The 14,570-nt window shown below is 51.3% G+C and overlaps 1 protein-coding gene across 5 annotated transcripts; it reads right to left on the bottom strand.

Annotated features, from left to right (window-relative positions):
- Positions 1-3,334: 3,334 nt before the first annotated feature.
- LOC101605141 (aspartyl aminopeptidase) lies at positions 3,335-14,325 on the bottom strand. Of its 5 annotated transcripts, none has more exons than XM_004662902.3 (15): positions 14,192-14,325; positions 12,837-12,930; positions 12,666-12,754; positions 12,465-12,578; positions 12,100-12,225; positions 11,802-11,932; positions 11,447-11,522; positions 11,225-11,332; positions 10,583-10,660; positions 9,637-9,720; positions 8,549-8,709; positions 8,137-8,176; positions 7,937-8,038; positions 4,085-4,252; positions 3,335-3,478 (listed from the first exon to the last, which is right to left on the bottom strand). In XM_004662902.3, exons 2-15 carry the CDS (start codon positions 12,922-12,924, stop codon positions 3,428-3,430), a joined length of 1,416 nt encoding a protein of 471 aa, XP_004662959.2. In that variant the 5' UTR covers positions 12,925-12,930; positions 14,192-14,325; the 3' UTR covers positions 3,335-3,427. The 5 variants fall into 5 exon arrangements, with proteins under 5 accessions (XP_004662959.2, XP_045004185.1, XP_045004188.1 ...); XM_045148250.1 differs by lacking the exon at positions 14,192-14,325 and adding an exon at positions 13,498-13,578; XM_045148253.1 differs by lacking the exon at positions 14,192-14,325 and adding an exon at positions 13,415-13,519.
- Positions 14,326-14,570: the final 245 nt, after the last annotated feature.

The raw sequence follows: 14,570 nt of genomic DNA, 5'->3' as shown, positions 1-14,570 counted from the left end.
AATCTCTTTTTCCCAGAAACTACTCTTGGTTGGGTGATTTCTACCAGCAATACAAACCGAACTGCAACAACTTATTATGTTCTTTAAGTAATATCACTTATATTCGTCACAAATGCAATCCAAGTTGTGTATAAACAAATACACTATCTTTTTATCTTCCCTCCATATTCCTTAAGTAGAAAAAGCTAAAATGTCTCTTCGTGGCTTATTGGCTAGTTTCATCTCGGACTGCATTTTGACCTTCTGAAAGGCTATTCAGTTAAAGCAGTCCTCCTGGTGTTGCTCCCTCCCCAAGGGTGAGGATGGGAATTGGCATGAGAGCAACTGGGAGGGTCTTCAGCAAACTGAGGGTTACTGGGCACTGTGTAAAGGTAAATTTTGTCAACAATCAGCTTCTTTGGTTAAAGGTAGGAGAATGCATCCACAGCTGACTGAAACATGGTCAGCTGCGGGTGGTTCAACTCAGGTGTTCCCCATAAACACAGGTGTTCTGAATGCTAGGTTCCCAGCTGATAGAGATTTGGGAATTGAATCCTCCTGGAGGCAGTGTATTGTCGGGGGCAGGCTTATGGGTGTCATAGCCAGTTTCCCCTTGCTAGTGTTTGGCACACTCTCCTGTTGCTGTTGTCTAGGTGATGTCCATCCTCTGCTCATGTCATTATTTTCCCCTACCATCATGGAGCTTACCCTCAAGTCTGTAAGCCCCACAAGCTGCTGTAGGTAGAGTGTTTTCTGCCAGCAATGTGAACCTGACTGCAAACACAGTGGCCCCTTTCTTGTGGCCAGGAAGGCTCCTGTTAAGTCATCAATAGTAATGGAGTTCCAGGGGTCTTTTTCTCTTTCTGGAACCATACTACAGCCAATGATGAGAAACATACTCCCCCATCTGCAAAACTGTGTATCCCTTACTTTAATTGCTGCCAGACTCCATCACAGTCTGTGGCGTATGCCAACTGAAGTATTTCAAAGCCTTTGTTTGAAAGACATACCCATCATGAAGACCCAATCACAGTCCTCCAGGAGACCGTGGGCAGGACGCTCGTGTGCTCAACTCCAGCCACACGTGTCGAACAACTGTCATTTTAAAAATATTAGGTCTGACAATCTTTTTCACTAGTTCGCCCTCTGTGGTGGTTTGATTCAAGTGTCCCCCATAAATGTAGGTGTTCTGAATGCCAGGTCCCCAGCTGATGGCACTTTAGGAATTAAGCCTCCTGGAGGCAGTGCACTGTTGGGGGTGGGCTTATGGGTGTTATAAACAGCTTCCTCTTGCCAGTGTTTGGCACAGTCTCCTTTTGCTGTTGCCCATCTGATGTTGGCCAGGAGGTGATGTCCACCCTCTGCTGGTGCCATCAATTTTCCCTGCCATCATGGAGTTTCCCCTCAAGTCTGTAAGCCAAAATAAATCATTTTTTTCCACGCCCCTCAAACTGCTCTTGGTTAGGAATGTGAACCTGACTGCAACACTCTCTCTCTCTCTCTCTTTTTTTTTTTGGTTTTGTGGTTTTTTTATATTATAGCTTTAAGAAATTGCTTATTCTGTTGTGGTGAGATAGCATCTCACCACTATGTGGCCTTGAGCTCAGATGTTTGTGCATCAGTTTCCCAAATTCTGGGATTATAGGCATATACCACCATGCCCAGCTTAGTTTCAATCTATCATTGTTAAGAACTGTCTGTTGTTTTACCTTTCCCCCTCACTTCTTCCCTGCTTTTGAATTTTGAACAGTACAATCAATAATCGTAGATTCTCTAGTCATGACTTTTCAATCAATGCATTCCCCCCCACCCCAGGTAGAGGTCTCACTGTAGCTCAGGCTGACCTGGAATTCACTGTGTAGTCTCAGAGTGGCCTCAAACTCATGGCAATCCTCCTACCTCTGCCTCCCAAATGCTGGGATTAAAGGCATTCACCACCATGCCCAACTTCAACAGATTTTTTAAAAAATATTTGAGAGAATGAGTGTACCAGGACCTCCACCTATTGCAAGCAAACTTCAGAAGCATGTGCCACTTTGTGCATCTGGTTTATGTGGGTTCTGGGGAATTGAACCCAGGTCCTTAAGCTTCCCAGGAAACCACCTTAAGCACTAAGCCATCTCTTCAGCTCATTTAAAAAATATATTTTAAGCCAGGCGTGGTGGCGCACGCCTTTAATCCCAGCACTCGGGAGGCAGAGGTAGGAGGATCACCATGAGTTCAAGGCCACTCTGAGACTACACAGTGAATTCCAGGTCAGCCTGGACCAGAGTGAGACCCTACCTCGAAAAACAAAACAAAACAAAAAATTATATATATATATATATATATATATATATATATATATATATATATATATATATATATATTATTTACTTGAGAGAGGCAAGGAGAGAGAATGGACATGATAGGGCCTATAGTCACTGCAAATGAACTCCAGATGCATTTTGGTCCATTTTTCTCTTTTTAAAATTATTTATTTATTTATTTGAGAGCAACAGACAGAAGGAAGGGGGGAGAGAGAGAGAGGATGGGTGCTCCAGGGCTTTCAGCCACTGCTAATGAACTCCAGATGCATGCGCCCCCTTGTGCATCTGGCTAACATGGGTCCTGGGGAATCGAGACTCAAACCAGGGTCCTTAGGCTTCACGGGCAAGCAGTTAACCGCTAAGCCACCTCTCCAGCCCTTTTTTCTTTTTTTAAGTTTTGAAGCTGGATCTCACTCTAGCCCAGGCTGGCGTTGAACTCACAGCAATCCTCCTGCCTCAGCCTCCTGAGTGCTGAGATAAAAGGTGCGTGCCACCACTCCCAGCGGTCAAGTTTCCTACTTATGTAGCACACACATAGGCTAGCGTGGCTTTGTGAAACCATCTCAAGCTGCAGAATGGACTCATTTCTTTTCATTATTCCATTTGCCACTCAGCTGTCTTGTGAAGCAGCTGGGGGGCGAGATGGAAAAGGCTCACATGGAGGTGTCCAAGCTGAGCACAAATCAGCCTAGCTCCTTGGACTGGTTTAAGTGGTTGCACATGTTGTGGCCACATCCTAATCTCTTAAAAAAAAACAAAAAAACAAAAAACAAGAAACTCTGTGAAGAATTCAAACAGTAAAGAATGGGTGTGCTTTGTGAAGTGTGAAGTTGGTCCCTCGTAAGTGGGCGTTTCTGGTTCAGGTGAGTTGAACCCAGAGACAACTTGGCAATATTGAGACACACTGTAGTGCACAGACCTTTGATTCCTCAACTGATCTCTAGGAATTCATCCTTTGCCTGCTTCTCAATCTCCCCATGCTCTGGTTCCAGAGATTCAAGCCAGACTCAACCTTACCCTTTGGTTTCCAAATAAGCACAACAGAGTTGGAGTGAAAAATCCACTTTAATAATTCAGCTTCAGCTGAGCCCTTCCCCTGACAAGTGCAAGGGGTGCAAGTGCAGTCTCGCCAGGAGGCCTCAATCCACTAGGAGGTTACGGCTCAGAGTGGGGAACAGCTCAAAGAAGCCCTAAAGTGGGATGCAACAAGGAACTGGGGTCAGTGAGTTATCAGGTGGGGGAGCCCCACTGCTCGCCTCCCATCGCCACCAGCGACATGAGGGCAGAGGCTCCTGTGCTGGATGACGGCCCCACTTCTCTTCCCTCAGTTTTTCCTCTGAGGGTTGGTCAGGGCCCTGAGTCTTATAAAGAATGAGGTAATGAGGAGTTGGCTGGGTAAGTGTCCCCCAAAGGCCCACGTGTTCCTTGGAGAGACGAGGTCTAGTAGAAGGAAGTTAGGTCACTTGGGTGGAGGCACGTCCTTGAAGGGGATGTTAGGACCTGTCCCTTCACGCCTCGCTCCTTTGCTTCCTGACCACCCCAAGGTGAGGGGCTTCCTTCCCTACATACTCTCATGCCACAGGATCCAAAGCAACATGTCACTGACTTTGTACTGAAAACTCCAAAATTGTCCTTATCAATTATCTCAGTTATTCTGTTAGTGATGGAAAGCTGACTCCAGGGAGGCTTGAGTTTTCCCTGGCTGCACAAGGCAACAGGTCTGTAGCACCTAACATGGTAGTGCATGGGAACCGGCCCCAGTGTTGTGGTGGGGAAGATGGCTGAGTGGGAGTTACCTTAAAGAGGGTGAGGGTCTGGAGCACTCCAGTGGTGCAGGCTGTCTCCCGGATAGAGTGCATGGCCAGCTGGGGGCTGCCTAAGTCCAGCACCCGCAGCCCTAATCGAGAGGCCAAGATAGGTCCAATGGTGGTACCACACGGGGAATCATTCCGAACCATGAGGTCCTGGGGAGGAGAGTCAAAGCTGTACGTTATGTGTGCTTACAGGCCGAGGAGGAAGCCACCTCAGAAGCACAAGGCTGCAGGGTGGTCCCGCTCTACCTCTTGGAGCGTGAAGCCACTATGAAACCACCAGCTCGCGCTAACTGGAAGACAGCAAAGGACCACCTGTTGTGAGTCAGCCCCTCTGCCTGCACTGCCCCCACGCTGGCTCCAGCCATCGTCATAAATAATCTGTTCTCTGCAGAGCAGGGAGGGATGTTTTCAAAACACCTCCCCTTTCTGTTATGTTCATGTACAATCTGGCCTTCAACCCCGCCCCCCAAAAATCACTCAGTTTTGATATTTCAAAAAACACTGCTTTTAAGCCGGACATGGTAGCACATACCTTTAATCCCAGCACTCAGGAGGCAGAGGTAGGAGGATTGCCATGAGTACAAGGTCACCCTGAGACTACATAATGCATTCCAGGTCAGCCTGGGATAGAGTAAGACCTTACCTCAAAAAACCAACCTCCCACCAGAAAAAACCCAAAAACATTGCTTTTGGGATTTTTAAACTATTTTTTTCATATTGTGGTAAAATGTAGATAAGAAAATCATAATATGCTATCAATATCAAGATTTTCAGTGTAAAACAAATTATAAAAACTTTTTGAGTTTCATGAGAGTATTAACCTATGATTAAAAAAACCATTATTTTTTTCTAGCTTTGTTCATGGGAGTGGTTCCAAAGTACTGTCCAATAATAAGCATCCTGGTGTGAGACCACATTCTCTAATAGCAGCTTCCCAAAAACTAGCACATAGGGGAACAGGAATGAACAAGGTGAGGTTGCACATTCGTATCGTGCTAAAAAGCAAGGAAACTTTCAAGAGTCATGTCACAAGGGCACAGGAGTTATATTTGAAGGGCTCTCATTGGTCAAAGTTATGACAGTTTGAGCATTAAATATAATAATTATAGTAGGCTGGGTTACACTGAGTAGATGAAAATTCATGATTTTGATAGACCAAAAGGGAAAAGGAAAGAAACAATTTGTCCCCATTTGTGATGATATTTGGGATGACACTTCAGCTTGAAAAGTGGTTATTAGGGGAAAGAATGAGCACTTCTCTTGTGTCTCCAGTAGGACTTTGCTTTCATGATAACCAAACAATACTAGTTGATGGAAGGGGTTCAACTTTACAGAAAAATGCAAAGGAGGAAAGGATGTGGGGGTGGGCCTCCAGTACATTCTGATGTAACTATTGATATAGGCAAGGATTATCAATTGATGATAAAAAGCCATTTGTGCTGGGTGTGGTGGCACATGCATTTAATCCCAGCTCTCCGGAGGCAGAGGTAGGAGGATCGCCATGCCTTCGAGGCCTCCCTGAAACTACATAGTGAATTCTAGGTCGGCCTGGGCTACAGCGAGACCCTAACTCGGAAAACAAACAAAACAAAACAAAAAAGCAAAAGCCACTTGTACCGCTACTGTCCAGCCAGCGGAAGAAAAGCACCACGTGATGGATGGGTGGGAGCGCGCCTCAGCTCAGTGGTCAGCCTTAGCATCACCAAAGGGAATCATGCATGTTATGTGTGTGATGAAACATGAAAGGGGCACCAGCTGTCTGGTTTAGCCAGGAATGTTCAACTTCAGAACACTGAATATTCAGAATAAACTCCAGTTTATACACCAAAATATGATGAATTTACTAAGCCTTCAGCATAATGCCAGTTTATAGGAAATGCAGGGGCTAGAGGCACAAGTTAAATGACAACATAAGGAGACAGTGACACAAATCCAGACAGTGAGTGAGATGATCAACTTGGCTACAACAAGCCAGTATTATTTTAGATTAAAAACACATATAAGGGCTGGAGACATGACTCAGTGGTTAAGGCACTTGCCTGCAAAGCCTAAGGACCCAGATTCAATTCCCCAATACCCATGTAAAGCAAGAGACACAGGTGGCGCATGTGTCTGGAGTTTGTTTGCAGTGGCTGAAAGCCCTGGCATGCCCATTCTCTTCCTCTCTCTCATAAATAAATAAATATTTTAAAAATGCATATAACTTAATTTTTTTTTTGAGGCAGGGTCTCACTGTAGTCCAGGCTGACCTAGGACTCATTCTGTAGTCCCAGGATAGCCTTGAATTCACAGTGATCCTCCTACCTCTGCCTCCTGAGTACTGAAATTAAAGGCATGTGCCACCAAACCTAGTGGACTTTATTTTTTTTAACTTAATTTATTTTAGAGAGGGAGGGAGAGAGAAAGAGGCAGTTGGAAAGAGGGAATGGGCATGCCAGGGCCTCTAGCCACTGCAAATGGACTCCAGATGCATGCACCACCTTATGCATCTGGCTTTATGTGGATACTGGGGAATCAAATCTGGGTCCTCTGGCTTTGGAGGCAAGTGCCTTAACTGCTAAGCTATGTCTCTAGCCCAGGACTTCATTTTTAAAAGTATGTGATAAGTAGATGCATAAAATTCTGGGAGCCGGGCATGATGGCACATGCCTTTAATCCCAGCACTTGGGAGGCAGAGGTAGAAGGACTACCATGAGTTCGAGGCTACCCTGAGACTACATAGTGAATTCCAGGTGAGCCTGGGCTAGAGCGAGACTCTACAAAAAAAGAGAGAAAAGAAAAATAAAATCTGGGAACATGTACCAATTTTTTTTGGTGGGGGAGAGGGAGGTGTTAAGATGTAGTCTCATGTAACCCAGGTTGATCTTGAACTCCTGATCTTCTTGCCTCTACTTCCTGAGCACTGGGTGTATGCCACCATGCCTGGCTCATGGTTTATTTTCTCATTCCTTTCTTTATTTTTTAATTTCCTTAAGTACATGTATCCTGCTTCTGCTATTAGGCATCAGAGAAAAAGTCTCCAATGTCACAGAATAAACACGCCCTTCCATGGCCTCAGAAAGTCTCAAAAGATTGGCCTAGCTAAGCTTCCTTAGTCACCCTTCCTGCTCTCACTCTGGCCTTCTCTCCTCCTTCTACTAGACTCACCTCATTCCTGTCCCCCTGGGGGCCTTTCTGCTGGCTTCCACTGGCTTGGATGCTCTTCCCCCAGAGCCTCCCACGGGCACCTCTTTTTCAGTGGCTGAGCACACCCTCTTTTCACCACCTCCCGGCTCTACAGTGGACGAGGTGGAGATGCTGATGCACAAAGAGCCTTCGCCAAGTTCCACCAGAATTTGCCTGCTATGTCTGTCACAGGGCCACCCTGCACCCAGTCTCTGACAGAGTAAAGGAGCGTGTGTGCATGTGCACACAGAGTCTAAGGATTAGAGATTCCAAGGTTAGAGGGAAAATGGATGATTGGGGTTCTAGGCTCCATAGCTCTGGACATTCCTTGGGGGCAGCAGACACAAGGGGAAGCGTGAGTACTGGACGGAAACAAGTGCGCATGAACCTACCACGTTCCAGGAGTACATATACCTTCAGCCCTCACTGAAACCCAGCAGAGTAGGCATCATTATCACCCCCACTCTGAAAACGGGACTCGGACTGCTTGGGAGTTCAGGCCAAAGATACACAGACAGCGCCACAGCACAACCAGCATCGTACCTGGCTCTATGTCCAAAACCCCCATCACAAAAGGTCATCTACCAGCTCCCCACTCACTGGGATAGATTAGCCTGGGTCCTCATCCTATTTCCTTCACCACACTTCCTAGACAGGGTGCACTCTCACCTGCAGGGGTACCCCCACTTGACTGGCCACCTCTCGGATCAGGGCTTCTGAGACCGCATTGGAGGCATAGCGTTGTTTGCTATTCACCTTGATCACAGGGCCCTGGGGGAGAGAAAGGGAAGAGATGGTGCTAGCCCCAGAAGGGACAAGATGGGCCAGAGTCACACAGGACACTGAGCCTCTAAGAAGGAACAGCTCACCTTGTGGAAGAAGGGCCGGTGGTTCTCCTCATGCTTGTCCCTGTGAGAGATGATAAAGGCCAGGATGGCACGAAGGAGTGGGCCTGTCCACACCCACCACCCTTCCCAAGATGAACAGAGCTCATGGGTCACTACATACTTTCCTGTCTAGCCTAGTAGGTCCTTATAGACATGGGACACAAGTGCTCCAGGTGGTCTGACCATGGATGAAAACAAGATTGTAGATAAAGTCTATTTAGCACTCTGGGCATGGGCATTACATGACTTTGACCAAGACCTTGGAGCAGTTGAAAGGGAAGACCCACTGAACCTCCCTGCAGATCAAGGGAAGAGGCAGGGGCCACAGCTTGGCCTAAAGGTGGGTTACGCTTCGTTCTCCGGCAGTGAGGACTGTCGGGTAAGGGAGACTCACGGGTAGTTGGGGTGCACAGCGTGGGCCATGTCTGCGCTGATCATGTAGGACTTAGGTATAGCTTCCTCGAAGGCCGTCAGGTGCTGTGACGAGGCGGAGATCCGCCGTAGCACCAGCTCTGTCAGCAGAGACTGGGCTCCCTGGGCACTCTCTGATCCCACCTGCAAACAGCAGAGACCTGACTCTGGACAGAACTGAACTGTGATGCCATCAGGAGGGGCTCAATGTCCAGAATTGCCCAGGATCCTTCTGAGTCACTGAGTAGGGATAGCTTTCCTTACAAACTTCCCCAACTCTAGGACATTACTGAACATCTGACAGTGGGCTGGGGCCAGACTAGTTCCTAGTATTTATGGAACAGAACAGCATTTACTGTGGGGGTGTCCCACACTGGTCTCCTTATGAACTAACACCTCAGCAGAAGTGGCCCAACACACTGGCCAACTTCCTCTGATGTATGTTACAGACTTAACTATTTTATCCTTCATAACTGACTACCCAAGTTGTAGCTAAGTACCTAACTATCAGCCAGAGACGTCTTTCCCCATCTTCAGCTCAGTGCTCTGCAGACATAAGCAGTACTGAATTCCACTTATTGACCATGTCCTTGAAGGCAGGGCATCTACCACCTTTGCTCTCTCCTCCCTTCTTGCTGACTAGGTGTAGATAAGATGGTGAGAACTGGAACAGCCAAGCGTTCCGAATTACAGAGACCTGTCCTGAACTGTGAACTAACCTGAGCAGTTACATGAAAGAGAAATACAAACTGATCATGCTCCACTACAACTTTTCCGACTGAAGCCTAACACACCACACAGAAGAGGACTTACTATGTGCTGAGCCTTACGCCTGCAAGGCCGGCCGAGGCAGAGTCCCTGTTACTGGGGAAGGACTACACCATGGGCCACCAGTGCACATGTGTGCTGAGCAGGAAGGGAACCTGGAGCTAAAGAAGCATCAAGCACTGGCAGCTCTGCTCCCCTCCTCCCGGCCTCTGGAACCTCCAGACACCCTGGCCTACATGGGTGACTGATTCCAGGTGGCTTCAAAGGACTCTGAGAGGAACATCTCCTGAGTGGTCCACACACCTCTTCGTTGTCGTAGAGCGTGATCATGCGCACGTGGGGCTCCTTGGCCAGGGAGGCCGGGGCTGCACAGGAATCGATCAGAGCCTGCACAAGGAAGGAGGCAAGCGCATCATCCTCACCCTGCCTCTTACAACTCAGTCAGCTGGCACTTGGGAGGGGCATGCTGCGCTGCCAGAGAAGTGGGCTTGGCTTTCCCAGGCTCCCTCTCGTAGAGCACTGCCTGGCACAGGGCATGGTAGGACCTTTCCAATAGGGATGGGTGAAGCCATCCTCAGGGTGCTCGGCTCCCACACCTACCCATGCGAAGGGGAGGATGATACTGAAGGAGAAATGGACAAGCTGGAGATCCCAGGAAGTCAAAGGCTGCAGAGATCATGCAGACTGATGAACCGCCGTTAATAAGAGCTCTAGAGAGGACCATGAGCTCGAGTTGGCTGGCTCAGAAGCAGACACAGGCTCAGGTTTGCAGTTACTAGGCAAAGCCTGTCTTCCACTACAGGACGGGCAGGGAACGAGATTACAAGGACAGAGAGAGGGAAAAGGGCAGGAGGAGAGAAAGAAAAGGACTAGGTGGAGAAAAGGTGAGGAACACGAGGGTGGCCTGGAGAAGACACAGGCTGCCCGGCTGAGCTCCCAGGTACACAGAAGAGTTACGGTGGGCGGGAGGCGGGCAATACTGTCCCGTTGTCAACTTAAGGGAAAGCAGCAGAAACAGGGCCAGTACAAAACCATGGCGTCTCGAACGCTTCTCAGCTTCTCCTTACTTAGCACCCGGCCTTGAGCCAGGACAAGATAGTGATGCCAAGGGCTCAGCTAAGGCATGAGGGCATGGCCAAGGTGGCCCTTCTGCCACCACCTGCTGGGGCTTGAGACCACCCTCCCACCCTGACTCTCAATGCCACCCCTCTCCAGGGTGTATGCAGCTTGGGGTGCTCCAATGCCTCACCTGCAGGGCACAGAAGCAGCTGTGAAGATTGTCCAGCCGAGGGGCAAAAATGAACTCATCATAGGCTCCACCTAGGACCTAGACAGAATGACCCGAATGTCTACGTTCCCTCACCCACTTCTTCCTGTTCTCAAGGGCCTGAATAGAGCCAGTCCCGGGTTGTCCAGCGTAACTACTTTCTGACCCTTGGCTTAGGGCACCATTCTTGCTGTGCAGCCTCAGCAATGGAGGACAGGGTGGGGCTGACAAGGAAGGGAGGCCTAGAGCTCCCCAACTCCACCCCGGGCAGGAGGGGGAGGGCTGAATGGTCCAAAAAAAAAAAAAAACAAGAAAAAAGAAAGTGTATGATAAAAAGAAACTTAGTAAGCATTCAGGCAGAAGATAAGATGTGAAAACTAAGCACTGTTAGCAACCAGTGGCTACATCTAGGCCACAGAGGTTCAGAGCCAGTGTGGGTCAAAGTACAGAGGGACCAGCACTGGGAAGTGCTATGAAAAGGGGATATCTTCCTACTTGGGAACCACTGGAGGCAGAGTGGGTGCTGTCTACTGGGAAGAGCCTGGGTGAGAGTCACTGAAGGGCTGGTAGAGGGATGAGTGCGCAGGGAGGCCCCACCCTCAAGTTCCTGTAGCCAGCACTCACCGCAGGCTGCGTATCTGCCAGGCAGAGCTCCATCTCCAAGATGTCCTCCGGATTCAGGCTCAGATGGGCACAGAGCAGGGACATGAGGACCGAGTGGTGCCGTTCCTCCTGAAGTCGAGAGGTTGCTGTGAGGACTGCCTGCTCTTCTCTCTCTGCTCCTTCTCAGAGGAGCCAGTCTGTTCTGCCTCTATCCACCCTCCCGGGAGCAGGAGACCCTCTTACAACAGCATTGAGAGGCCCTTGCTCAGGAATCCCCTTCTCCAGCTCCTCCTGAACTGCTGTGGCAAGGATGGGGACTCTGTGGGGAGATGTGTTGAGAGGAGGGAGTGGGGAGGGTTGGAAGGTATACAGCAAGGTAGGGCACCCCTGAGCTCAAGCATCTTCTGACGGGGAACTGCCCTTGCCCTTGGATTCTCAGCCCATTCTCCAAATGGTAGAGCTGACGACCCTTAGAAACTGGACCCCAAACATAGAACTTGACTGTGGGCATTAAGCACTGGTCTTGTAGATCTCAGTGGCACACCTTCCATCACCTGGTGTCATGTCCCATCCCTCCCAACCCCTGTCCCATTCTCACAGGTGCATCTCTGTGTTGGGCCCAAAGTTCTCATTGATGTTTCGCTGCAGGTGGATGGCCAAGTGTGGGATGCGTAGAATGGGCCGGTCCACGTGCACAAGGCGCTGCTCCAGGCGACCTGAGGTGGGGGACTGTGGCCAACAGCCCAGGTCAGTTCAGAAGACCGCCTAAATCTGGCTTATTAAAAGCCCTCAACACACCCATAATAACCACATCCCCTCTTCCTCAAGAGGTTCTCCACTGCTACGCTGAGGGAATTCAATCTTTATAGGTGGTTGTCTCTAGCCCCAATTCCCACCTTGATAATGACTCTTCCAGCCAAAGTCAAGTCTCGGTCAAACCAGGTGCTCCAGATCCCACCACCATAGGTCTCCACGCCAACCTGCTGGTAGCCCATTTGACTCCTGCGAGACTTGCGTTTCACCTGAGCACGAGGACGAGGAGAAAGTCAGAGAAGGCTGAATGAGAAATGAGACTTAGGCCATGCAAGTTATACAGAGCAAATATCAGTGTCAAGTGACCCACCACAGTGTGAAGGAAGGGGTAGGTGTCTACCTTCTTCCCCGTACCGGAAGACAGAGCCCCCCAACCCCCTACACGTATTTCCTGGCTCTCGCGGCTCCATGCAACTCCCTTCAGTCCATCAGAACCCTAACTCCTTACCCGGAGGCAGGGACTGTCCGTATGGGCCCCAATGAGGCTGAAGCCATTGCCAGGAACATACTGGCCCCCCACAGCAAAAGCGATGATGGAGGAGGAGTTCCTAGTCAGGAAGTACTGGGGGAGGAGGATGAAGGACAGAGGTGAGTCCCTTACACAAGGTGGAACACAGGACTTTGAGACTCAGCTTCTGCCCCCTAGTACCTTGCTCTCAGGCTTGATATCCCAGCTCTCCGTCTCCTTGAGTTCATGGAAGCCAGCCTGGAGAAGACGACTGCGGCACTCAGCCACGGCTGAAGGAAAACGGTCCTTTCATAGCGTCGGAAGCTGGTCGGGGACACTTCCACCCCCAACTTCCCAGCCCCGGACACCTACCGTGGAAAGGAGAGGGACTCCGGTTCACAAACTTGAGGAGTTCCCGGGCCGCGGCCTGGACTGCCTCTTTCCGGGCCCTGCCGTTCATGACCACCTAGGGGAGGGGGGGTTCACTTAGGCTCCTACCAGCTCTGGGGCACTGCCTCTCATCTGAGCTCCGAGGACCCCCCCCAAAAAGCTACAAGTCCAGGGCTCAGGTCTTCGCTTCTGTCCCCCTCTCCTACCGACAGCCCAGGTTTCCTTGCTGAACCTTCTCCCTTTGAAAGCCTTAGTTCTCCGGCCACAGGACCACTGCCCAGAAGAGACCCGCTCCCGACCCCGAGCTTTGGCCCAGCCCTCTAAATCCCACCCCCAGGCCCGCCCCGCAAGGAAATCCGGATCTGCACCCCAAGTCCGCGCCCAAGTGGCCCTCAGCTGGGATCCAGAGCGCGTGCGCTGCCGCATCCCGGAATCAAAGAACCCTCACCTCTCCCCCCCCTCCCCGACCCGGTCACTCGCTGGACACCCTTTCCGGCCCCGGGGAGGTCAGGACACGGCGGCGGAGTGTCGGTTTCACTCTCGATCGGGCGGAGCCCCACCTCGGCCCCGCGCGCGCTCAGTTTAGCCAAGGCCGGATTTGGGATGCAAGTTCCAGTGGGCCTGGCGGCCGGGACCCACCAACCTGCATGTGCCCCAAGGCAGCGGCGAAGGGGCTCCCCGCCGGCCTCGGCCCGCCTCTGCCGCCTGCTCCGTGCGCTCCGCCCCTCGCCGGGCCACGCCCCAAGCCCGGCTCCGACGCTCGCTCCGCCCTCGTCTGGGCGTCCAGGCCGGGCCGTCTGCTCCTCCCCTCACCAGGCCGCGACTCGGCCCCGCCTCGCAGTTCGCCCCGCCCCGTCAGGCCACGCCCCCGGAAGACCTGCTCTAGCCGCGCTGTCAATCAGCTCCACCCCACATCAAGTCCCGCTCACGACAGATCGCGTTCTAGCCGCGCTGTCAATCAGCTCCGCCCCTCGTCAGGCCACGCCCACGGAAGAACTGCTCTAGCAGCGCTGTCAATCAGCTCCACCCCACATCAAGTCCCGCCCACGACAGACCGCGTTCTAGCCGCGCTGTCAATCAGCTCCGCCCCTCGTCAGGCCACGCCCACTACAGACTGCGTCCTAGCCGCGTTATTAGCTCCGCCCCTCGTTAGACCACGCCCACGACAGACCGTGTTCTAGCCGCGCTGTCAATCAGCTCTGCCCCTCGTCAGGCCACGCCCACTACAGACTGCGTCCTAGCCGCGTTATTGGCTCCGCCCCTCATTAGACCACGCCCACGGCAGGCCGCGTTGTAGCCGCGCTCCGCCTCTCGCCGGACCCTCTCCCTCGCCGTACCTCTGGCCCGCAAGTCTGTTTTGTTCTCTAGCCAGGTCTCCGAATCCGCCCCGCCCCGCAAGTCTGTTTTGTTCTCTAGCCAGGTCTCCGAGTCCGCCCCGCCCTTCATCAGCACCCTGCCCTTCATCCTCGCTCGCTCCTCGCGTCCGCGGCCTGGAGCGTCCCCGGCAGCAGAGCCCTCCGCCGCGGCCTGCGCCCCCTGGCGCCTCGGAGGTGTTGGGACAGCTGCGAGCAGCTTGCCTTCGTGGTCCTACCGCCCCAGGTGCATGGGTGGGGGGGATCCGGGTTCGAGGGGCATAGTAAAATAAAAGTACTTTTTCTGCACAGCCACCCCTGCAGGTGATGACACAGGTATCCTCAGTAAAGTTCGTGGGGCGCT

The sequence above is a fragment of the Jaculus jaculus genome, chromosome 4 (genome assembly GCF_020740685.1).
Source record: "Jaculus jaculus isolate mJacJac1 chromosome 4, mJacJac1.mat.Y.cur, whole genome shotgun sequence".
Taxonomy (NCBI): Eukaryota; Metazoa; Chordata; class Mammalia; order Rodentia; family Dipodidae; genus Jaculus; species Jaculus jaculus.
This window is presented reverse-complemented; position numbering and strand designations above follow the sequence as displayed.

Excerpts from the sequence above, each read along its gene's own strand:
- LOC101605141 (XM_045148250.1), bottom strand. Across the intron at positions 11,523-11,801 it reads CCCAACACAGAGATGCACCT|AGTCCCCATCCTTGCCACAG; the intron begins GTGAGAATGGGA and ends ATCTCCCCACAG. Across the intron at positions 4,253-7,936 it reads AAGTGGGGGTACCCCTGCAG|GACCTCATGGTTCGGAATGA; the intron begins GTGAGAGTGCAC and ends TCTCCTCCCCAG.